General features: G+C 45.6%; 1 protein-coding gene across 1 annotated transcript in view; it reads left to right on the forward strand.

Annotated features, from left to right (window-relative positions):
• The window catches only part of VAT1L (vesicle amine transport 1 like), a 165,615-nt gene that overhangs the window by 69,453 nt on the left and 69,970 nt on the right, over positions 1–26,192 (forward strand). The window contains exons 4-7 of the mRNA XM_006074050.3: positions 4,723–4,865; positions 13,598–13,701; positions 15,926–15,981; positions 20,130–20,324. Of these exons, the coding sequence (XP_006074112.1) occupies positions 4,723–4,865; positions 13,598–13,701; positions 15,926–15,981; positions 20,130–20,324 (498 nt within the window). The remainder of the gene's footprint in view (positions 1–4,722; positions 4,866–13,597; positions 13,702–15,925; positions 15,982–20,129; positions 20,325–26,192) is intronic.

The raw sequence follows: 26,192 nt of genomic DNA on the forward strand, positions 1-26,192 counted from the left end.
GTGCCTAGAGAGATGAAGGTGTATCAGGAGTCTGCTGCTCCAGCCTCTGTTACACAGTGTGACGAGGCAGCATATAGTAGGAATCTGAAAAGGAGTTGAGTGGATAAATGTCAGGTTTGCTTAATGCTTCCCTGGTGGCTCAGATGGTAAAGAATCCTCCTGCAATGCAGGAGACCTGGGTTCGATCCCTGGGTTGGGAAGATCCCCTGGAGAAGGGAACGGCTACCCACCCCAGTATTCTGGCCTGGAGAATTCCATGGACAGAGGAGCCTGGCGGGCTACAGTCCATGGGGCCGCAAGAGTCGGACACTTTGACTCACTTGCTTAAGGACAGAAGGCAGGAGGGACTACACAGCTATGAGCACCAGCTCTAAGCTCTCACCCCAGCAGTACTAACAGTACCTGTCGAATCTTCAAGGATCGTCACATTCGTTGCTGACATTTACACTCTGGTGGGCTATAGCCCACAGGGTCACAGAGTCAGATGCCACTGAAGCAACTCAGGACGCATGCATAGGAAGGATAATCCCTTTTTTGTTCTCTAAAATCAGGAGATAAAGAAATGAACCAGACTTCCGTGGTAGTTCAGTAATTAAGAATCCTCCTGCCAAGAAAAGAGAATCTGCCTGCCAATGCTGGGGACACGGCTTCGGTCCCTTGTTGGGGCAACTAAGGGGAAACTAAGTGGCCCCGGGGCTGCTGAGCCCGTGTGCCACGGCTACTGAGCCCACAGTCTAGAGCCCACGTGTGCAAGTACTGAGTGCTGCACGCCCGGGAGCCCATGCTCTGCACCCAGAGAGGCCGCCTCAACGAGAAGCCCCCACACTGCAGCTGGAGAGGAGCCCCCACTTGCCACAACTAGAGAAAGCCCGAACGCAGCCAAAAATAAATAAATAAAATGTTTTTAAGAAGAAATTAACCAAAATACCAAAGCTATTCTTAGAGCAGAGAAGTACAGCCTGTCTAGAGTCTCAGGTTCATGGCCATTTTCTGATGTGTTGACCTCCAAGCGAGCATGTCAGTAATGTGTCTATTTTAGACAGCAACATAAAAGTCCACTTAGTGCAAAATGTCAAAATAAGTAGACAGCGTGGCATAATAGAAAATGGCAGTAGCTGGAAGTCAAGAGACTTTGCTTTGCATCTCAGGTCTGCCTCAGAAGAACTGGGTCACCTTAACCTTTCCAAGTCCCCTGTCCCTGCTCTATAAACAATGAGGGGGAGGGGGTAACCAGATGAGTTTATAAATCTGACATTTTCTGATGCTCTCAATGTTACCTTTCATTGCAAATGTTGGGAAGAATCGTATTTCCACAAATTGACCTTCCAGCCTGATTGAGTCCACCAACATGAAAATGTAAATAAAGCGAGAGGCAGTAATTCATATCACAGATGCCTTTGGTGGAATGATTTCCCTCCTTAATAATTTCTGCCTCATGAAGATGGTTGATGGAACACTGGAAAAAGATAGTATTTGGTTTTAGGATGCATCCTAATTAGCAAATTGGGTTTTACTGGAAGGTTTGTGAATGCATGCGATCGATCACAGTATTTTGTCTACTGACTCAAACTTCTGACCATACTGAAAAAGGACATGGGAAGATTACCCATTCCTAACTACTTTTGTGATCTCTCTTGAATCATTTGGTATTTAAACCTCAAGTACTGGCTTTTTCTTCATACGGTTGGACATCTCAGCTCAGGCTGTAATAAGCTACTATGGGGTACGGATGATTAACAGTGACTGAGTCCCATGTTTTGTGCCAGGCACTGACCTGTGTCACATGTTACCTCATTCCACACCCCGGAGCAGAGGCTGTCAGCCACACCACACCTTCTCTGCACTCAGTGTGGTACAATTTGCTCACTTAGGGCTCCTAACTGGCTGTGGAAGCACGCTTGGTCTCTAAGGACAAGCCAGACATGCCTAAGGGTTACTGCTGCAGAAGCAACCCTGAACCCGTATCAGATGGAAATTTGGTGGATAAATACTCCAGCTTCCTCACCGCTTGGTTGGGATAATGCAAGGTGCAATCTGCATTTGCTCCTGGAGGTCCTCAGAGGGACCCAGTTCCAGTTCCCATGGTGGATGCTGACTTGATAAACACAGCCTTTATTGACTGCCTTCCATTTCTGTCCTGATATCCCGGTGTTTCCTGCAATCCTATTCCAGATAAAGGTTGTTGTTCAGTCACTCAGTCATGTCGGACTCTCTGCGACTCCATGGACTGCAGCACACCAGGCTCCTCTTTCCTTTACTGTCTTCCAGAGTTTGCTCAAACTCATGTTCATTGAGTCAGTGATGCCGTCCAACCATCTCATCCTCTGTCACCCCCTTCTCCTCCTTCCCTCAATATTTCCCAGCATCGGGGTCTTTTCCGGTGAGTCAACTCTGTGCATTAAGTGGCCAAAGTATTAGAGCTTCAGTAACAGTCCTTCCAATGAATATTCAGGGTTGATTTGTTTATTGACTGCCTTCTACTTCTGTCTTAATACCCTGGTATTTCCTGTAATCCTATTCCAGATAAAGGACTTGCTCTCAAAATCCTTGCCTCAGGATCTGCTTCTGGGGAATCCAAACTAGGACATCCTCCAAGATCCCTGGGGGTGTAGGTAATATCAGTGCTGATTTATAGATGGAGAACCTGAAGTCCAGATAGTTAAATGATCATTGTTACGTCTGGTACCAGGGTTTTGCTGGCTCTCCTTCCTCTATACCAGTGGTTCTCAACTGGGGGGGATCGTGTTTCCCAGGGGACATTTTGAAACGTCTGGAGATATTTTTTAAATTCATTTATTCTTTAACTGAAAGGTAATTGCTCCACAGTATTGGTTTCTGCCATCCATACACCCACCAACATGAATCGGCCATAGATATACGTATGTCCCCTCCCTCTGAACCTCCGCCCACCTCCCACCACATCCCAGCCTTCTAGCTTGTTACAAAGCCCCAGTCTGAGCTCCCCGAGTCAGGCAGCAAGTTCCCGTGGGCTATCTGTTTCACATTTGTCCCACCTTCTCCTTCCTCCCTATCCCTGTGTCCATAGGTCTGTTCTCTGTGTCTGCATCTCCATTCAGTTCAGTTCAGTTCAGTTCAGTCACTCAGTCGTGTCTGACTCTTTGCGACCCCATGAATTGCAGCACACCAGGCCTCCCTGTCCATCACCAACTCCTGGAGTTCACTCAGATTCACGTCTATCGAGTCAGTGATGCCATCCAGCCATCTCATCCTCTGTCGTCCCCTTCTCCTCCTGCCCCCAATCCCTCCCAGCATCAGAGTCTTTTCCAATGAGTCAACTCTTCGCATGAGGTGGCCAAAGTACTGGAGTTTCAGCTTTAGCATCATTCCTTCCAAAGAACACCCAGGGCTGATCTCCTTCAGAATGGATTGGTTGGATCTCCCTGCAGGCCAAGGGACTCTCAAGAGTCTTCTCCAACACCACAGTTCAAAAGCATCAATTCTTTGGCGCTCAGCCTTCTTCACAGTCCAACTCTCACATCCATACATGACCACAGGAAAAACCATAGCCTTGACTAGATGGACCTTTGTTGGCAAAATAATGTCTCTGCTTTTCAATATGCTATCTAGGTTGGTCATAACTTTCCTTCCAAGGAGTAAGCATCTTTTAATTTCATGGCTGCAGTCACCATCTGCAGTGATTTTGGAGCCCAGAAAAATAAAGTCTGACACTGTTTCCACTGTTTCCCCATCTATTTCCCATGAAGTGATGGGACCAGATGCCATGATCCTCGTTTTCTGAATGTTGAGCTTTAAGCCGACTTTTTCACTCTCCTCTTTTACTGTCATCAAGAGGCTTTTTAGTTCCTCTTCACTTTCTGCCATAAGGGTGGTGTCATCTGCATATCTGAGGTTATTGATATTTCTCCCGGCAGTCTTGATTCCAGCTTGTGCTTCTTCCAGCCCATCCGATGCTGCCCTGCAAATAGGTTCATCAGTGCCTCTTTCTAGATTCCATATATGTGTGTTAATATACGATATTTGCTTTTCTCTTTCTGACTTACTTTGCTTTGTATAATAGGCTCTAGGTTCATCCACCTCATTAGAACTGACTCAAATGTGCTCCTTCTTATGGCTGAGTAATGTTTCACTGTGTATATGTACCACAGCTTCTTTATCCATTCATATGTTGATACACATTTAGGTGCTTCCATGTCCTAGCTATTGTAAATAGTGCTATGATGAATACCGCAGTACCTGTATCTTTTTCAGTTTGGTTTCCTCAGGGTATATGCCCAGTAGTGGGAATTGCTGGGTCCTATTCTAGTTTTATTCCTAGTATTTTTAAGGAATCGCCATACTGGCTGTGTCAATTTACACTCCCACCAACAGTGCAAGAGGGTTCCCTTTTCTCCACACCTTCTCCAGCATTTGTTTGTGGATTTTTTGATGATGGGCATTCTGACCAGTGTGAGGTGGTATCTCGCTGTAGTTTTGATTTGCATCTAATAACGAGCCATGTTGACTGGAGATACTTTTGGTTGTCACAGCTGGGGGCATGCTGCTGGTACCGTGTAGGTGGAGGCCAGGGATCCTGCTAAACATCTCACAATGCACAGTTCAGCCCCCTGCAATGAAGACCAGTCCAGCCAAAAAATAAAGGTCAATAGCGCCAAGGCCGAGAAATCCTGCTTTTCGCCCAGCAAGACTAGCTGTCGGGTGGTAGCTCTCCTGTGTGACTTGTCTGTTATATTTCACTTCTAGGGCCAAGCTGTGGCTCAGCTGTGCTCCACTGTTCCCAACGTGACCGTCTTTGGAACAGCTTCTACTTTCAAGCACGAAGCTATCAAGGACTCCGTGACCCACCTCTTCGACAGAAACGCAGACTATGTGCAGGAAGTGAAGAGGTAAGATGTTTGTTGTAAAGAGCACCGGGATGGTCCTTGCGCTTCTCTCTTAAAGAATTTCTCTCAGTTGTGTCTGACTCTTTGCGACCTCATGGACTGTATAGGCCCAGGTCTCCTGCATTGCAGGAGGATTCTTTACCAGCTGAGCCACCAGGGAACCCCAAGAATACTGGAGTTGGGTAGCCTATCCCTTCTCCAGGGGATCTTCCCAACCCAGGAATCAGACCGGGGTCTCCAGCATTGCAGGTGGATTCTTTACCAACTGAGCTATCAAGGAAGCCCCTTCTTAAACAACAGGGGCATTCATTTAGAGGAGGGCTAATAATAGTCATCAGCTCAGTGGTAAAGAATCTGCCTGCCAACACAGGAGACCCGGGTTCGATCCCTAGGTCGGGAAGATCCTCTGGAGAAGGGAACAGCAACCTACTCCAGAATTCTTGCCTGGGAAATCCCATGGACAGAGGAGCCTGGCGGGCTACAGTCTATGGGATTGCAGTCAGACACGACTTAGCAACTGAGCATGCACGCACGCTCTCTTTCTCAGTGTCATAATGCCATAATGCTGAACATGCATATTACTAGCTCTGGGCTATTTCACATGTAATTCGCTCATCTAATCCTCTCAACAACCTTATTATTATCCCCATTTTGGAGATGATAAACCCAAGGAACTGAGACGTTAAGTAACTCACCAAGCTGAATTGTGAGAGCTGCTACAACATGACCTTAACACAGAGAAGTTTATTTCTCATGCATTCACATAACAGCCCCAGGGGATGTGGACTCCAACCTGGGTGTGACTGAGAGCCACCAAAGGACCACGGTGGTGACAAATGGGACATGGGCTTGAAACAGTCCCTGGTGCTGCAGGGAGAATGAATGGGAGACGGGAGTCTGAAGGCAGAGGCGTCAGTCTGCTGGCTGTTGCAGTCTCCACAGGGGAGACTTTGGTTTATAACCAGATCCATATTCTACCTGTGATCCTGAAGCCGTTGATCACGGCCACGTGCATGCCAACACAGGGGATCAGATGGCACACTCAGCTGCTGCCACACTTGCAGATGATCTGTGGGTCTCCCCCTGCTGATTCTGAGCATTCAAGGCAGATTCCCAGGCTCTGCTCCACTCGCAGTCCCTGGGAGGATTCAGCCAGGTCCCAGAGCCACTGTTTATGTATTTTCAGTCTCCAGCACAAAATTGTAAGCTACAAACGATTAAGTTGTCTAGCTAACATCATAACAAAGAAACCATTTTCTCCACACCCCTGATTAAGGGCTGCAAGACAGGAGATCTGGTTGCTTGAAGTGATAGATTTGGACCAGATTAGGTGAAACTTGGGAAGTTTCTTGGAAAGGAAAGCCTTCTGATGGTCTGAATTCCCCAATTTGTTTTTAGATATTGAATGGGGAGATCTACATGCTATTTAAGGTTGCCCCAGTATTTCCCATGGGGTGTGAAAAGAGAGCTTAAAAGCTAGATATTAGAACTTCACCATCCATTTCTCAGATGTCCAGAGATCGCAGGCATTTTGTAAAAAATTTAAGTATAGATGATTCTGTTTTCCAGTGTAGGTAGTTACAGAATATTGAATAGAGTTCCCTGTGCTATACAGTAAATGCTTGTTGCTTATTTATTTTATATATAGTAGTCTGAAAGACTCTCAGAATATATTTTTGCCTACTCTTATACCCCTCAGGTGGTTCTTTATTCCTTTTTTTTTTGGCTCGCTGGGTCTTGGATGCTGCTACTCGCAGGCTTTGTCTGGTTGCAGCGAGAGGGAGTGACTTTCTGTGGTTGTGGCTCTCGGGCATCTCGTTGTGGTGGCTTCTCTTGTTGTGGAGCACAGGCTTTGGGTGCACGGGCTTCAGGAGTTGCAGCATTCAGGCACAGTGCTTGCGGCACACGGGCTTAGTCGCTCCGTGGCATCTAGGATCTTCTCGGACCAGGAATTGAACCCGAGTCTCCTGCTTTGGCAGGTGCATTCTTTACTGAGTAGCCCCCGGGGAAGTTCCTTCCTTTCTTTAGCTTGTATCTTTCAAGCTGTGATCTGATCCCTTCCGTCCTCTTTTCTTTCATCCTCTGAAGTGATATTTTGGCAAGCATCCCTTTCTCTGTTCCTGCCCTGACCAACTTAACTTAGTAAATACCAAGTATCTGTGGTGGGCCAGGTACTCTGCTAGGGCAGCAGATCCAGCAGAAACCACCTTGAGAATCACTGTCTTCAAGGAGCTTACAGTCTCAGTGGGGAAGACAGGACAAAAGATATTGAAAGGTTCATTGCTTTATAGTTTTGGTATGCACTCTGGTGGAGAAATGCAAGGTGCTAGTGAAATAAGCACAGGCACATGGGGAAATCAGATGTGTCATCCATCGAAGGGTGAGATTTGGACTGAGAACTGAGGGATGAGAATCGGGCCAAAGGAAGAGCATTTCTGACCAAGGGGAATGGCGTGTGCGAAGGCCCAGGGTCAGGAAAGACTTGGTCAGTTGCAGAATCTGCAAGGAGACCAGTGCGGCTGGAGGATGTGGTCAGAGGATTTGGGAGGTAGCAGCAGAAGAGAAGCAGGGTATGGCAGCTCTTCTGAAGAGGTGGCCGTCCATACCAGGGAGCCTCTGTGGCCCCCACACCCCAGGAGCTGAACCATCCCCTCATCCCCTCACTGTACTTGACCTGCTCCCATTAGCCCAGAATCGATGATTTCTGCTGATGTCAGAAAAGTGGAAGATAACAGCATCTGAGAGTATCTCCTCCGACCACCATCCTGCCAACATGACCTCCAACACTTCCTTGAGTTTTTAAGTAGAGATCCTAGGATTAGCCTAAAAATGACTTGAGAAGTCACAGGTATATTTCAACTCTCTGTCCCATGAATCCTACCCTCAGGAAATAATCCTGAAGAAGATAAAAGCCACAGGTCCATATTGCCTATTGCAGAGCCAAGTACTCCTTCTGCCTCGCTGTAGGCGCCCAGGATGGACCGACAGCGTGAATTACAGCATCGTCTATAATAGTGAAAATTCAGAACCAGCCCCCATCAACAACAGAAGGGAAACAGCTCGGTAGATTACACTACACCCACACACTTGAGTATTATGCAGCCCCTAAAAAAAATGCTAGTTATGAAGACTCTGTCAGAAAATGAAAAAAATATCCATAGTAGCATATTGAGTGAAAAAAGCAGTATGCCAAATTCCAGCTACACTGTGATCACAGCTTTGTATAAATCCTTGGCGTGTACGGACATAAAATGAAAGGGAAAAAAAATCCACCCACTAAGATGCAACAGGAGTGGAATGCAGAGTGACTTTTCCTTCTTTTCTGATCCGTGGATATTGTTTGTTACACAATGTTGTGTGTGATCAACTAGAAAAAAATAATAGCGTAAAATTTCTTGGGACGGAAATTCTTTCATCAACCAGTCCGTCAGTCTGCTTCTTTTGAACATGTCTGCAGCCTAGAACCAGACATTCTAAAGGGAATAAGGTGAAATACTTATAATACAGACCTAGCCTTTATGTCACTCCCCCTTCTCTTTTCAGGAGAGAGATGAGTATGTTCTTTGTTTCAGGAGATGAAACAAAGTGGAAGAGTTCGAAGCTTTGAATTGTGTGCATCTGACTGTAAGGGTTTTAAAAATAAAGAGGAGAGAAAAAATACCAGAGGGAGCACAGAGGGGGACAGCCCCCGCGTGGGAGCTCGAAGACTGGGAAGTATCCTAGTCCGTAGAGAGGCGGGGAGTGAGTCCCACGCCAGGTCTGCGTCAGTCCTTTCGCTCTTTTGAGCATCTTAGTGAGACCATTTGATGTGTTTCCAGCAAGATGGAAATTCCACATCCTACAAATAAAGAAACTGAGGCCAAGTGGAAATTAACAAAAGCCTAGCCAGCAGGAGAGAGAGGAGAGAAAACAATAGAGAAAGGGTTCCCTCCTAGAGGTGGTTTTGCTAAGTGCAGGTGGGAGGCATCGCAGTGAACTTTTACTAAGCAGCCTACTGTGTGCCAGGCGCGCTGAAATCGCCTCATCCCTGTGTCATGAGTTCAGAGGTGATGGTTAAAGCCATGACATGGATGAGTTCTCAGAGAAAAGGGGATTCTGAACGAGAAGACTTGCAGGAGAGCCCAAGGACCCAGCTGGAAATGGAAGTTACGATGATAAAGGGGAATTGATCTCTTGATTGACAAAGTCGAAGGGCCGCTTACCCAGTAATGTCTCAATGGCAAAGGCTACCACTCAGGAGAAATCCCCCACTGATCCGAGTGGGTGAGACGCAAAGAGTCGTCACTTTCAGAAAAGGAGCAGGGGGTTGGGGACCAAGGACAGACAGACAGGAAAATCTCGGATCAGCCATCCCAAAATATCTTGCTGCTGAATTTGGCATAGAGACTCTCCGAGCTGGGGCTATTTCTGTTTGCTTCTTAAGTCTGCAGAGATTTATGACAGCAGGAGAAAGCAGAGTAGGAACTGCTGCCTTTAACTCTGCCCTCTCTGTGTTTGTGTAATTATGCAGGCAAGGTGGACATTCCCAGAAACTGGAGCCCTGGGGGCAGCTCAGAAATGAGGATGGTCTCTGTGCCTCTGACGAGCTGCGTAGCTCTGCTTGTGATATTCATGATTTTTCCTTTAAAAGATGCTGCTAAGGTGCTTGTCAATGGAAGGATGAGCAAGGGAGGACCTGACCCAAGCCTCCCTGTGGAAAGAAAGTTGTTCAGTGTTAGTTGTTCAGTCATATCCGGCGTGACCCCATGGACTGCAGGCTGCCAGACTCCTCTGTCAATGGGATTCTCCAGGCAAGAATGCTGGAGTGGGTTGCCGTTCCCTTCTCCAGGGGATCTTCCCCACCCAGGAGTTGAACCCAGGTCTCCTGCATTGCAGGCAGGTTCTTTACTGTTTGAGCCACCAGGGAAGTCCCTACTTGCGGGGCCTGAGCATTTTAACTAGATGCAGTCAGTCCGATCCACTGACTGCGCTTCTAGTGAGTAAACAAGGGGATGGAGCGCTTTTCCATTCTGCCGCTCTCACCTGAAGGAACATTGCTGGCCCTTAAAGGAGCAATGTCTGTCTCGCAGGTTTGACTTCTGTAACCAAATTGGGTCGGTGGCGTTCTCACCCTCAGGGCCCCCAGGAATGACGCCAGCCTGTACCCAGCTTCTCATCCACAGAAGCCATCTCCTGCCTTCCCTTCGCCGCACTGCACCACTGACTTCAAAAGGTGTGATGACAGCAATGGAAGCGAACTGCTGGCCGATTTCAAGCCCTGCGCACTGCCCGACTCTGCTCAGCCTCCACCGGGCACTATAAGTGGCAGTGGTAGTCACCCCCGGGCTGGCCACAACCCACCCTACAAAACCTACTCCATCTCTGGGGCTCTCCCTTGGCGTCCCGTTCAAACCAGGGCCCTCCTATTCCCCACACAGTCAACTGACTCCACTGAGCCTCAGTTTCCTCATCCATCAAATGGGTATAACTGGCCCTGAGTCTCAGGATTGACACCAGGCCTCATGAGATGAGACAGTGCTGCGCCTGGCACACAGTAGGTGCTCTTGAATGTGGGGTTTTAGGAATAGCTAGAAAGTCAGGGTGTCTAGGGTGGCGAGGATAGGGAAGTGGGCGGAGCATATGGTCACGTGTTTCTGTGGGCGTGCCCTGCATTTCTGCAGAACCACAGTCCAGAGGCTGGAGCCACAGGCTGAGGCCAGGCAGCCAGTGCAAGGAACTGGGATGGGCAGAGGAGAGGTTGTAGGCCCATGAGCAGAATGTGGATGTGAGGAGCCCCGGACAGGAAGTGGGGAGCAGAGGACAGGCAGGGCCAGCGCGGATGCCCCGGAAGGTGTGAACAGCCTTGTGTCGGGGAGGCCACTCCTGCACCTGGGCGGCATCCTGCAGGCCGAGGGAAGGGTCTTAGGGAAGTGAAGTTCACGGGGAGGACTTGGTCCAGGAGGGCTGGCTAGGAGGGGCAGGGCAGGCTCTCACTTCCACGGGAGGGAGCAAAATTGACCTGTGGACGTGAGAAAGGAAGGCGCGCAGCTCCCCTGTGCACCGCCTCCTGCTGCCTCTCCAGCCCCGCTGTGCAGCAGGCTCCCTCCCTTTTTAAAAAATTTTTAACATTCTAAATAGCTTCATTTCAATTAGTGTACAAACCAGAAGAAAAGAACATTTACCAAGGAAAGTTTGTAACCACTTTCTTCTGTTATTGCACACCATGAAAAATTCATCTTATAGTGGTTCAGACTTAGTACTTATTTACACACACATTTGTTTCATGCACATATCCTTCTGCATGTTCATATAAACTCACACACCCTCATTCACATATTTTTAAAATATGTAAATGGAAATAAAAGTTTGATGAAATGAAATACCCTTACTACAATTTATTTTTTTTAATCCCAATCTCCTCATTTATTCCTCCCCCAACCTTTCCCCTTTGGTAGCCATAGTTTGTTTTATAAGTCCATGAGTCTGCTTCTGTTTTGTAAATAAATTCATTTGTACCATTTTTTAAAATTCCACATGTAAGTGATATCATACGATATTTGTCTTTCTCTTTCTGACTTACTTCAGTTGGTATGATAATTTCTAGGTCCATCCATGTTGCTGCAAATGGTATTATTTCATTCTTTTTCATGACACAATGTTGCATTGTGTGTCTGTCTGTGTATGCTACATCCTCTTTATCCATTCCTCTGTCAGTGGACATTTAGGCTGCCTCCATGTCTTGGTTGTTGTAAATAGTGCTGCAATGAACATGGGGATGCATGTATCTTTTTGAATTGTGTTTTCTTCCAGATACATGCTCAGGAGTGGGACTACTGGATCATATGGTAGTTCTATTTTTAGTTTTTTAAGAAACCTCCATATTGTTTTTCCACAGCGGCTGCACTAATTTACAATGCCACCGAAAGTGTAGGAGGGCTCCCTTTTTTCCACACCCTCTGCGGAGTTTATTGTTTGTAGACTTTTTGATGATGAACATTCTGACCGCTCTGAGGTGATACCTCATTGTAGTTTTGATTTGCATTTCTCTAATAATTAGCAACATTGAGCATTTTTTTCACATGAAGCAATCAATTTTGTTCATTCAGTTCAGTTCAGTCGCTCAGTCGTGTCCAACTCTTTGCAACCCCATGAATCGCAGCACACCAGACCTCCCTGTCCATCACCAACTCCCGGAGTTCACCCAGACTCACGTCCATCGAGTCGGTGATGCCATCCTGCCATCTCATCCTCTGTCGTCCCCTTCTCCTCCTGCCCCCAATCCCTCCCAGCATCAGAGTCTTTTCCAATAAGTTAACTCTTCGCATGAGGTGGCCAAAGTACTGGAGTTTCAGCTTTAGCATCATTCCTTCCAAAGAAATCCCAGGACCGATCTCCTTTAGGATGGACTGGTTGGATCTCCTTGCAGTCCAAGGGACTCTCAAGAGTCTTCTCCAACATCACAGTTCAAAAGCATCAGTTGCTAATTTACAGATGGAACTTGAACAGACACACCCATGAGATAAGCCCTCTATTGGGTAGAAAGCAAAGCTGATCACTTTGGAAGGGCGTCTGTAGTGGGCTGGGTTTTGGACAAGGCCTGAGGGCTTTTAAAGGGCACACTCTTGTTAGACTCAGCTCTTGCTGGCATGAGAAGGTCACCTTCGCGTCTGAACCCTGGAGGTGCATGTATAATTTCCTAGTTGGCGCCACTGTGGACACAGCTGGTGACATCAGCTAGTGGTAGTGGCTGAACTTTGCTGAAGGATGGGGAAGGGGGTAGAAAAACTGAGTGATGTGCTAAGACAAGATAGCCCCTGCAAACTCACAAACCTGAGGAAATGCCTTTCTTGTCTGACCAGAGCAGGGTCCAGCCACAGCTGGTAACTCCGTGGGCAGGAATATTTTCCCTACACATCTCCCAAGAGTTCCAGTCCTACAGCCCCTCCTGCATAATCTCTTTTAACCCAGGAAGCCCAGTACGTGTTTATTAAGTGCATGAGTAAGTGAATTGCTAAATGTTAAATAAATAAACGGATGAAGGAATCTTCCTAATAGAGGACGGATGTGGATTCCCTCTATGCTGGAACCTTCCATCACTGTAGGAAGATCCCCTCTATTTAACCCTCTTCCTCTGAGAGTGTATTTATAGGTTGAACCTGGAGATTGGACAAACAGAAGTTTGCAAGTTAAATTAGTATGCCTTTATAGATTCACTGAGGAGGGAGGTGGAGAAGGAAAAAGGCAAACCCTGCTAGACTGGAAGCCCCATGAAGACAGGGAGCTTGCTGGTTGTACCATTTGTCTTCAGCACCTTGGACAGAGTCGGGCACACGACCCAAGCTCCATAAATATGAGTTGTTGATTGACAGTCACAAAACAGAGTGACTGTTTTGTGGTTGGCAATCGGCCAAGCACCATATTTTTCATCTCACTTCATTCCTAGCACAAAAAGACATGCTAGGTCCACTTTCCAAAGGAGAAAGCGGAGGCTCAGAGATGTTGAGTAAGGTGGCTAGACAGACTGTGACCTTCCACGCTGGCACCACCCGCTGGGCTTAGCATCCTCCAGCTTTGTGAAATTCTTCGAGACGGACTCAGGAGGATACCTCTGCCTCCAAGGCTTCTGCTGTACGTCTTGATGCTTTCAGAGCTCTCTGTGTTCCTGAGAGTCAACAGTATGACATGGGAGGGGAGAGGGACTAACAGTTTGTTCCCTGACAGGTTACAATATTTTACTTTATTGTCTTGCCATTTAGAATCTCTGCTGAAGGAGTGGATATTGTTTTGGATTGCCTCTGTGGGGACAACACCGGGAAAGGCCTCAGCCTTCTCAAACCACTGGGGACCTACATTTTATATGGTGAGTGCTCAACAGAAGCATGTGTGCTTGCAGAAGCTCTGAAAGACGAGATGTGCTGATATGTTGGCAGAATAAGATGGGGGTGCTCTCAACTTTTTCATGTTTTCTATGATATTGCTATGGCTGTTCATTGTTTTCTATTCTAAAAGTGCCTACTGCACTATTATCCTATAAGCATGTCTCATTCTACAAGAAATAAAGCAAGGCCAAGCCAAGGTAGTGATGAGATGGAACCTGAACACAGTAGGTGGCACAGGAGGGAAATACAAATAGCTTCAAAGGAAGTTCCAAAAATGAAGCAATAAAGGACCCGCAGGAGGATGGAGAGGAGTGGATAGGATGCAGGTGGGGGTGGGGATAAATGGGAAGAGCTTCATTACTGAAGATGAAGTTGCAAAGTACAAGATTTCCTTCCTCTAAACTACTCCTGTATGTCCTAATCAAGACAGAAGCTCTGAAGGGATGAATTCCACATCTGCCTCTACATTCACTTATATGCTCTTGGGTCTGGGGGGATTTATGAAGGACATCTGGGAGAGGTTTCCTCCAGAAGAATGAGACCCCAGAGCCTCCTCTTTCTCTTTTCTCCCTCTTCTTCTTCCTCGCCTCGTCTTCCTCCTCCAACACCACCTCCTCTTTCTCCTCCTTCCCCTTCCCCTTCTTCTTCTCTTTGTTATAGGCATAGAAAGCAATTTAAACATTAGTCTCCACAAAGGAAAAAAAAACATATCTGAAGCCAGATGTCACATTCCAAAGCCGTATGATCTTGGGGTTCTCCAGTGTGTGAGATTTTTGGCACTCTGTCCCATGGGAATAGAATAGAAAATTGAGCCTTAGTTCTGTATAACTCAGGAAAAAAATACTCAGTTCTGTACTATTTGCTGAGAAGTTTATAAAAGGGATCCGGGAGAGGTATAAGCGGCCAAGCATCACTTTGTCGTCATCAGATCATTGTGACAGAAAGAGAAGGAAGAAGTTTTCGTTGCTGGAGTATTCTGGCATTATCAGTAGTGGCCATGTATTAGTAGTTGAAAGTTTTCAGAGGCGGATGCATAATTTTAAAATTATTACTATTGATAACAGAAGCTATGAATGTCAATGTACAATGTATGGATATTGGCTATGACCGACATGTGAGTCAAATGCAGATGAACACTTTATCCATCCTTGCTCATGTACTAGTTCTGTTTTTTTGCCTTAGTTTCCCGATGTCACTCTGGTGTAATACAACTCGATCATATCACAAGTATCTAATTCATTATATCAATCACTTGGCTACTAAGTAATCAAAGCCTAGTGCTGTGATGTTTGTATCCCATAAAAGCCACGCCATAAAAGGAGAAGCAAGTTCACCAATGCCAAAGAAGTGAGTTTAAGACAGACATTGTTTTTTTCATTTACCGGTTCTCTGAGAAGATCTTAGTCCCAAATCTGTGGGGACAAAACAGAGGAGTTGTTGAAAAGGCACCAATATTGTATAGTATCTCTCACCTTCCACCCAACCCAGAACCCAGGAGGAGGTCTTTTCTTTCCGCACGAGCATCTCAGGGAAGCTTCCCTGACTCAGCTTCCTGTCTTCCCTCTGAATATCACTTGTTCTCACTAGCAAAGCTCGGTTACCTACACTTTTGGTCTCAAATGGTTTTCTCCTTTCTGCCCAGACCTCTTTGGAGGTAACATGAGTCACACCATTTCCTTGGCTTCTGAACCTGTTTTCACCCTCACCTGTTGCTCTGTACCCTATTTTTCCATCCATCTAAATTCTAGCCCAGCCCTGCCTCTCCCCACCACTTAAATGCCCAGTCAATGTCATCTCCCCAAGCCTCTCACTCACCAAGGAGTCAAATTAAAACCATAAAGGAAGCTCACAAATGAGTTCATTTCTCAGTCTCCAAGAATGGAACCAACAAGACGTTTTGGCAGCCCATCACTTTATTAGAATGTTGGCTTAAATCACATTTTTGCCACGTGACCAATTTTCCCAAGTGATGAAACGGTCGCCTTGAGAAATGTTACTTCCTCTTTGATCCAGTTAGTTAAATTAGATCTTAGTTAAAATTGTCGGCTTGACACCACCCACCCCCTCCTTTTCCCTCACTTTTCCAAGGCTGAATTAAATTTATTTTCAAGCTCTTGACAGTTTGGGGCCAAACAACTGCCATTCTTCCATGTGAACCAAGAGATTGATTTTCATGAGCTTGACTTAGGAGTCTTCCCTTTGCAGGTTCATCCAACATGGTGACTGGAGAGACCAAGAGCTTCTTCAGCTTTGCAAAATCGGTAAGTATCCATGCACGTCTAATGTACGGGGGCGGTGTGGTGCTTGGCATGCTGTAAGCTCTTCTAAGGACATGGACCTGATAGGCTAACTCTTGTTTGTCTTTCATCTGCATCATTCATTTGCAAGACAGCCTGTGTTCCCACCCTGCTCATTACACATGGTCAGGACTGTGACTTGGGGCGCTTTTGTTCAAATGAAGCAAAGAGGTGAGAGAGTCAGAGAAACTCCAGAAAGCTTTTTTTTTTTTTTAATTTCAACAGAGATTGTTGGTGTTCTTAATCATTGGTCAAGAATAAACCTAGCATTAGTGAAGTTTGTTTGGTCCATGGAGAGACCAGCCTTTCAGTTTGGCTACTTTCTAACCGGGTCTCCAGGGCTGCCTGACATTTCTCCGTATCCTTATTCTACTGGCTGGGAGATACAATGGGGCCTCAAATTTTCGCAAGCTCCTGGGGCAGTATTGTGATAGGGGCAAGTGTGTGAACCACTAGCGTAGATGCTCATGTTCTGAATACAGTGGTTACTGTGTCTGCAATTGAGAAGCCATGTTCCTGGTACATTCACTGCATCACGAACCTACTCAGGTCTGCATTCCCACCTAGAGCTACAGTTGCTAGAATTAAACTAATTTGGAATTGAACCTGCATTTTTACCTCCACTCCCACAACAAGGAGTGGCAGCGTCTCATCAGAGCCTGCCTTCGTCCTCTCTCCTCTACTCTCCCCAGCAGCCAGTGAGATGCTGATGGACTCACTCGCTTTGTGAGCATCTTCTGAGCATCTACTGTTTGTGGTGCTGTGCCAAGCACCAGGCACCGCAGTGAATTAGGCTGGTGCACTTGATGTCCTTGGGAGGGAAGGAGACAAGCTGAAATAAGTAACACATATTAATAAGATGCTTGGCATAACATCTCTGAAAGGGATGAAGATAGGGTGTTGCAACAGAAAAGAGCAGGATGGGGTGGAGGCATTATGAATAGGGCAGTCAGACAAAGCCGGGGCAAGGGGTTTAGAATTTACTCTCAGCATGACACTGTGGAGGTATCCAGATGCCCTCAAAGTGCCAACTCTGATTGCCAAAGGCTTTATCCCCAAACGCCCCCTGATTGTGGAATGATCAATACTTCCTGCCCTGAGAGTGGAATGAAAGGGCCTCTGCTTGCGTTTGAACTTCAAAGTTCAAGTCAAGGATTACGCAGCCGTGGGATAAACAGGGGAGCAAGAATGGAGCTTAATGAGGGATGCTGTCTGGATCATGTCCCCTGAAGACAGGCTTTGTGTCCTTGGCAGCTGTTTCATTGCTGTGGCTGTAATTAATGTGATGCTGACGGCCTGCTGTGGGGAACCAAATTGCTCTGAAATTACATACAGTTGTAAGAAGTGTTTTCCCTTTCTCCCCTACATGCACAATCACAACACACAGTGTTAATGAAATAATTGCAGTGTGCCCAGGTTTGATGAAGGCGCTTATAAAGACAGCCAGGATGGAGGGTAAGATTCTCCTGCCCAGAACAAGGCTTCTGATTACCAGAAGGCTTTATAGCTGGAGGTCAAGAATCAAGTTCGTTCCCTTTCAGAGGCCGGGTTCAATATTAGTTGGTCGGTTAGAAGCAAATTGAAGGTAGGGCATGCTGAGGCAGTGGAATGTTGGCTTTGTTCTGGAAGGTTCTAGAAAGGCATTTTCTTCTGTACATTGGAGAAAAGCTTAGAAATCGAAGACATAGTTGGACTCATACAGGAATTTCTCACACAGCTATCCTACTGATGTTCCCACTTAAAACTCTTACAGAGTGTGTGTTCACATGCCATCTGTTTTTAGATCATAAGGGTAATGATAATAACAATTGAAATCAACATTTCAAGAGCAGTCTGACTCCAGATCCAAAACTCTTACTCACTCAAGCCAGAATATCTCTCCAACTTCTGATGAGAAAAAGATTATAGACCACATACTACGTGCCAGATGCTGAGCTAAGTCGTTTGTATGTATTAACACACTTATTCCCCCTGTGAGGTATGGTGGGGACACTGAACACAGGTTCAGCGACTTGCTTACAGTTGCATGCCTCGTGAGTGACAGACTGGGACTCAGAACCAGGCGCTGGACTCTGGAACTCACTTAACCACGACTGGGCAGCAACTATAGGCTCAGTGAGCTTCCATTTCACAAACGCTGCTGGAAGCACTATGTATACACTATGAATCAAGTTATTAATCATTTCTCTGCCTCCGTGTCTGTGGCAAGCAGCCCAGGCCAAATACATGTCTCTTCTAGAGCCGGCCCTGCGGCCCCTGGGGACTGGGTTTTGGTGAAAATGTTGGGCATGAACCTTACCCCTGTTGACAACCTGTCTTTCTTAGACTTATTTTCCAACCATCTCATGTCCCCGCTTTTAAAAGTATTTTACTTTTTTGAGCTTCCTCAATCCTGGAAGGAGGCAGGATGTAAAGGAAACAAACCATAACATAAATGTTAATATCATAAATGTTCCTAAGTGTCCATCACATGGCTCTTTGCCTTCTGTATTAAACTAGTTAGTAACCATTTTAATCTCTTAAGAGTCCTCCGGAAGCTGGAACTTCAAATTTCTAAAGTCTAACAAGAACCAAAGGGGACATAATCAAGACAGAGAAAAGCAATTGGATAAATATTTCTGTGGTTTGTTAATGGGTTATCTATTTATTTTTCCTACTTATGGCTTCCCTGATAGCTCAGCTGGTAAAGAATCCACGTGCAATGCAAGAGACCCTAGTTAGATCCCTGTGACGGGAAGATCTGCTGGAGAAGGGATAGGCTACCCACTCCAGTATTCTTGGGCTTTCCTGGTGGCTCAGCTGCTAAAGAATCTGCCTGCAATGCGGGAGACCTGGGTTCAACCCCTGGGTTGGGAAGACCCCCTGGAGAAGGGAAAGGCTACCCACTCCAGTATTCTGGCCTGGAGAATTCCATGGACTGTATAGTTCATGGGTTTGCAAAGAGTCAGACACGACTGAGTAACTTTCACTTTCACTCACTTATTTTTCATGTCTAAAGTGGAAGACGGGAGACAGGAAATAAGGCAGCCATACTTGTCAGGTGCGGCTTTCCCACTTAGGACCTTAGTGCTAGTGACATTTGTGGATGGATAATTTTGTCTCAAGGACCTGCCCTGTGTATTGCAGGATTTTAGCAACATCCCTGGCTTTTTCCAATTCCCAGGTGGTGCAGTGGCAAAGAATCCACCTGCCAATGCAGGAGATGCAAGACATGGGTTTTATCCCTGGGTTGGGAAGATCCCAGGAGTAGGAAATACTCCAGTAACCCACTCCAGCATTCTTGCCTAGAAAATTCCATGGACAGAGGAGGCTGGCGGGCTATAGTTCAAGGGGTAGTAAAGAGTTGGACCTGAGTGAGCACACACACACACTGGCTTCTTCCCAGTAGATGCTAGTTCATTCCCCGCCTTGAGTTATCACAACAAAAAAAATTCCCAAACATTTACCAAATGTCCTTTGGGAGGTGGGAGGGTAAAACTGCCCTTAGCTGAGGACCACCAATTTAGTCCCAACACTCTGGCTTCATCACTCCATCATGCTGTTCCTTCTTCCTCTGCTATGCTTCTCTTTTCTTCTTGATCTGGTGTTTTCCAAGCCCCCTCCCCCCTCCCCAGCCTTGCTGCTGTACCCAGCAAGGAAAGCTGCTTTCACAGGCACCCCACCGCACCCCCACCTCGCTTGGACTTCTCTGCCATCCTGCTCCCTTCACCAGCCCATCACCACCACCACCACCATCCATTAAGCCAAGTGCTTTAGGCTAAATTCTTCCAGGAAACCTCAGAGGCCGTATCCTGCCATGGTCCGTCACTGAGAAAAATGAAGCCTGGAGAGTAACTGGGAGCAGATTGTCATGCAGGATCTAGCTCCAGATCACGATTCCAACTGTGTGACTCAGCAGTCTGGTCACATGTGGCCTAGGAGCTGTCTTAGTAAAGGGCTCTCCCCGACCTAGATCCTGAGCATCTTCGAAGCATCGCTGTGCACTCATGGCAGTGCCCTGCGTAGGAGGCACTTACAAAAATCCACCAGCCAGAGGTACCTCCTGGCCGACTGGAATCCCCCCAGCCTGCCCAGCACTGACTCCTTGTCACCCACACCTTCTCTCTTTCCAGTGGTGGCAAGTCGAGAAGGTGAACCCCATCAAGCTATATGAAGAGAACAAAGTCATCGCTGGGTTTTCCCTTCTAAACCTGCTCTTCAAACAGGGCCGTGCTGGCCTCATTCGGGGAGTGGTGGACAAGCTCATTGCACTCTACAACCAGAAGAAGATCAAGCCCGTGGTGGACTCTCTATGGGCCCTGGAGGAGGTAAGGATGATGTTTCCCCCAGCAGATAGTCTCTTCCTTTTAATTCTGGCAGATTTGGGTAGCCAGATCCAATCTTTTATTAAGGGATTCTTACCCCCGCCCCCAGGCTTGTTTGTTTTAAATGAGGATCCTAAATGTCATTGTCCTAGAGTGTGGAGTGCTATGAATGTAAGATATACTTCAAGTTTCATAGTGGTTCTTAAACCACGTGTGTCAATATGCCTCTTGTGCCATGGACCTTTCCCAGTAGGTCACTGAACTTTGATGGGTATGTACGATTCGCCTGGACTCCAAGAGAGCGTGTACATTGTTGCAACATCAATTACATCCTCACTTGCGGGTATATGAGACCGAGGTCAGAGCAGACAATGACTCAGAGCTGAAATAATTTGTGTGCCAAGCCGGGTGCTTGGATCCCCTTCCAGATGTCGTTAGCTTCACCCTGGGCACTGTAATTATTCACGAATTGCTAGATCTAGTGTTTGAGTCTTTTCATTAACCGATCTGCCGAAGTTCTGGTATTTGAAAGCATTCCTTGATCACACAAAACAAGAACTCCTCAAATACTGAAGTGTGAACGGCTGCAGTGGTTCCGGGGAGATGGGCTAGGAGGAGGGAGTATCTAGAAAATTCTTCAGGACAGGAGTGGTTTTGGATATTTGGGAAGTCAGTCATGGGAGCCACCCGTGAGGAAGAAATGTAGAAATGTGGTCTGGGCTTCAAGAGACATTTCATTAAGAAATCTTCCTTGGTCCGGATGTCACGAGCTTGGCTTCAGGCAGCCAAGAAGCCCTTGGAAAATACTGTGAAAGATGTGGGCTTGTGTTCTTTTGTTTGTTTGGTTGGTTTTTGCATATAGCATGAATGAATGTCTTGTATTTTGGGGAATCAGGGACATTTATGAAAAATCTAACAAATATAAAATATTCTTTGGGACAAATAGTAGCCATCATCCTGGCATGAAACTTGGTGCTGTTTGCCTAAAGGACTAGGTTGGCCAAAATCCAATGGCTTTCCTGAGCACAGAAATCCCTCCCACCCAAAATATTTTTGTGGGAATCACCATGTAATCAAATAGGGCCAGTCCTGGATCCGTGGATCAAGCCTATATATGCCTCCTTGACACAGCAGTATCATAAATGGTGCTTTAAAAACCCAGCCACCAAAACCCCTTCTCTTTTATGGTAAAAGAAATGTGTGCTTATTAAAAGAAACTCCTAAATTATCCAAAAACATAGGAAAAAATAAACCGAAAATCCACATTCCAGAGATGGGTAACACTGTTAATATTTTGGTTTACTTCCTTCCAGTCTTTTTTCTTCTGCCCGTGTTCACTGTAATTCCATTGATTGCCAAGTCAAATCAGATAATCATACGTTTCCTCTGCTGTGTAATTTCCAAGATGGTTAGCCTACGGTTATATTTTTCTTGAAAATGTTTTAATTTAATGGGTCAGACATCTGTGTGGTATTCACTGTGGTCTCTCATTGGAAGAGAAAAGGGCTAGACTGTAGAATGGCTGGTCTCAGAGGTCGGGGAGAAGGGTAAACTTGGGCTAGTGGAGACCAGGTATAAGAGATTAACTTGACTGTGGAGCAAAGAAGGGGACTTCAGCTTAGTTTCCAGAAGGGATCCAACAAATCTGGTAGCCTTGAAGTGAGGCTTACAATTGAAGAGGGGTCTGGTTGATCCAGTGGGTCCTTGGTCTGGTATTGGAAATCATTCCTTGCTTACAATGTTCTTGAATCACCAAATGTGAACTGAATAACAATTGCATGCCCAACACTATGCATTGTTGGGGGTCACAGTGGCAAGCAGTTGGCCAAGGTCCCTGTTTCAAGCTTACTTTCAGAGGGGTGGGGCAGAAAAACTCAAGTAACGCTTTTAGACATGACATGTTTGCACCTTGTTTTATGTCCCTGGATATGTTCCAGTGTCTCCTAGTTTATAGTCTATGGGAACTTGAATAGAATCTGTATCCTACCGTTGTGTGAAAATTGTATAAATCTGAATTATGTTGAATTGGTTCATAGTGCTTTTCAGGTCTACTACGTCCTTCTACTTTTCTATATATTCATTCTATTAATTTTTGAGAGTTTGATATTGAAACACCAACTAAAAATATTAATTTATCTACTTAAAAAATAATTGTAATGTATAGTGGAACTAAATGTAACCTTGCTCCATATTTTCCAAGTCTCCTGTAAATGTGTTATCACACTTTCATAATTTAAAAAATAACAGCCCCCCCCCAAAAAAAGAAAAACCCAAGTGAACAAAAGTAAGTAGGGTATTCTCCAACTGCAGTAAGTTCTGGAAGGAATAAATTAGGGTATATGTTGGCAAATAAGTGGAGGAGAGTGGGGAGAAGTTTCTACAAAGCAGTCTTTTCAACCTTTTAAAGTTATTGTCCCCTATGGAGTTTTTTTTTTTTAATACTTTTTTCTTAATTAACCTCCTCTGTGAAACTTTAGTCCCACAGATACACCATCTACCTACCTACCCACCTATCATCTATCTATGTCCTGTATGTATATTTCTGCTTTACACATATTAAAAGTGTAAGACTTTTAAAAAAAAATCCTCCAGGAGCCAATTCTCACCCCTCTGGGGGTGGTTTTGCTCCCACTAAACCTATAGCTCCCCGGCCCCACTGCCAGCTATGACAAGAAACACTGTTTCCAGCCATTGCCAAATGTTCCCCAGGAGGGACAGGGAGAAGGCAGAACCTTCCCTAGTTGAGAACCACCACTTTATATGAAGCTGTATTGAGGCTTCCCTGGTGGCTCAGTGGTAAAGAATTCACCTGTCAATGCAGGAGATTCAGGTTCGAACCCTGCTCAAAGATTCCATATCACATCAGATCAGATCAGTCGCTCAGTTGTATCTGACTCTTTGGGACCCCATGAATCACAGCACGCCAGGCCTCCCTGTCCCTCACCAACTCCCGGAGTTCACCCAGACTCACGTCCATCGAGTCAGTGATGCCATCCAGCCATCTCATCCTAGGCCTTGGTGCAAATAAGCCCTTGCACCACAACTATTGAGCCTGTGCTCTAGAGTCCAGGAGCTGCAAGCACTGAAGCCCGTGTGCCCTAGAGTCTGCTCCACAACAAGACAAGCCACTGCAATGAGAAGCCTGAGTACCACAATTAGAGAAAAGCCCGTGCAACAGTGAAGACCCAGCATAGCCAAAAATAACTAGTGAATTTGATTTGATTAAAGAAAATCAAAGACGTCATATTGGAGGAATTATAGTCCCTGTAGCAGGCTAGTCATTCACAGAGTGGAGAGAGACGGCTGCTGCCCTGTTTGCTAACAAAAGCACCCACAGTCACTCATCAGCAACACCCACCAACTTTTTGATGGTTCTCTTCAGCAGTATTTACAGACAGCATTTTAGAAGCTGCACTTGGGCCAAGCTTGGCTATTTATCAAGCCCACACAGCTCTTCTGGGCTTGAAGAGAACAGAGCATGCTTATTACTTGCAAACCTCTGAAGGATGACTACAGTGAGTCTCCCCCATCCCCTTTGGTAAATGAGTTCACAAAATTACTTCTCAGGCCAGCTCTATAACTTCATCTATGGGACAGGAAGCCCATAGAGATTAAAAGAAAATTTTCTTGGGCTCTCTGAGAACTCAAACTAGAGGATTTGATAATATCAGAGATGATTAGGGTTCCTTTTTAGCCATCTATCTTCAACTTTATTGTAAATGTTATACACAGCTTTGGCTCCAGATACTAAATGTGCAGCTGTACATAAAACTGGAAAAACAGTTCAGAGATGGGAAAGGGAGAGAAAAATACATCTGTCAATCAAGCAGCAGAGACATTATTGGGCACCTACTATGTGCTCATACTGTATTAAGATGTCACATCTACAGAAGGGATAGGTCACTTGTTCCCTGACCCTTACATTTATGATTTCATTCCTGAGACAATCCCTAAGACCTATGAAACAGAAGAACTGCATTTTCAATTTTGGGATGTCAGTTTCAAGTGTGACTGGAATTTGAAAACAGAGGAGAGTGGTGTTAAGGAAGAATGAATGCTCAGAGATGGTTTTGAGAATGAGTTAGGTCTTGGTTAAGATTAGCGGAATATAGATTCTTAAGATGATGTTGGGGTTAATAAAAGCAAAGTATTTCCATCAGGAGGGACAGTGTGAAGAAAATCAGAGAAGTGGGAATGAGTATGGGGTACCTGGGGTAGAGAAGTCTGAACAAAGCCGAGGAACGGGAACAAAGGACGAGAAGAAATAAGGCCGATCTGCTCAATGGAGTTCAAATCTCGGGTTTGAACTGGCCTTGCCTTTGCTGCCAGGCTCAGATGGTAAAGCGTCCGCCTACAATGGGGGAGATCCGGATTCAATCCTTGGGTCGGGAAGATCTGGAGAAAGAAATGGCAACCCACTCCAGTATTCTTGCCTGGAAAATCCCACGGATGGAGGAGCCTGGTAGGCTACAGTCCAGGGGGTTGCAAAGAGTTGGACACAACTGAGAGACTTCACTTTAAAGGAGAATGAGTTGACATTCTGGGTGAGAAGATTGTTATTTAGAGACTGTGGCCTAAGGAATATGACGTCATTTCATCTCTCAATTCCTTAGAAGCACACCTTGGCCCCAAGTATGGCACTAGAAGGATAGACGCCTGGAGTATACAGCTATGGCTTCCGATCACAAATGCCTTTACCTGACTGCTATTTAATAGCACACAGAGGAAACTGTTATGAGCTGAATTGTGTACTCCCTGATATTCACATGTTAAAGCTGCAAATCCCAGTACCACAGAATGGGACTGTATTTAGAGACAGGCCTTTAAAGAGATAATTAAAATAAGGCCTTTGAGTAACCCTAATACAACCCAGCTGGTATCCTTATAAGAAGAAAGATTAGGTTGAAGAGAGACATGGGGGATGTTTGCATAAAGACTAAGTGAGGACATGGTCTCATGAAAAGATGGCTATCTGCAAGCCCAGGAAAGAGGCCCAGAATGCATCCAACCCCACCTACACTGTGATCTTGGACTTCCAGCCTCCAGGATTTGAGAAAATACATTTCTGTTATTTAATACCACCTCCAAGTCTGCAATATTTTCTTATGGAAGCCCTAGCAAACAAATACAGGGTTGCAGGAAGGTCTTGACAATTTTATAATATTCCATTAAAGATATTTTATAATATTATTTACATATAAGTCTGTGATTACACTCTAATTATGGTACCATTAGCCACAGGTAGCTCTCCAAATTTAATTAAGTCAAATGAAAAATTCAGTTCCTTGGCCATATTTCAAGTGGTCAGTAATTGCCTGTGGCTAGTGGCTACCATCTTGGACCATGCAGAGATGGAAGGACATTCCCATCACTGCAGAAATTCTCCTGGAGCTGGTCTGTGAGATGATATCATCCTCCTGTTTGAAGGTAGGAAAGGAATTTGTTTCCCTAGCAATCTGGTATGATTACCCTTAGTAAATTATGTTAATTATGCCCTTCCTTGTGTGTCTCTCTTTGCCTTGGCTATAGTGAAGTTCACTGCCCAAATGCAGTCATTTATTTGATTTAAGTGCTCCAATCTCTCATTATGGGTCCCCTGAATTTTCCCCTTCATGTTATTAGCTGTGGCTTAATTATACATGTGTCTTTCATTCTATGACATCATGAAACCTACAAAGATAGAGGTCTGCCTAAAAGAATAAATGAAGGAAAAATAATGTGATGCTGAGTTCGTTTAGGGACCCTTATCTGACACAGAGCAAGAGGTTGACATGATAAAAGGGAGATTACTGTTGAACCAGTGACAGGGAGGGTGGAATGGCTCAAGAGGCAAGGATGGGTGAGGGTGTGGTTGTCGCTTTTAAAGAACTC

Source organism: Bubalus bubalis, chromosome 18 (assembly GCF_019923935.1).
Source record: "Bubalus bubalis isolate 160015118507 breed Murrah chromosome 18, NDDB_SH_1, whole genome shotgun sequence".
Lineage (NCBI taxonomy): Eukaryota > Metazoa > Chordata > Mammalia > Artiodactyla > Bovidae > Bubalus > Bubalus bubalis.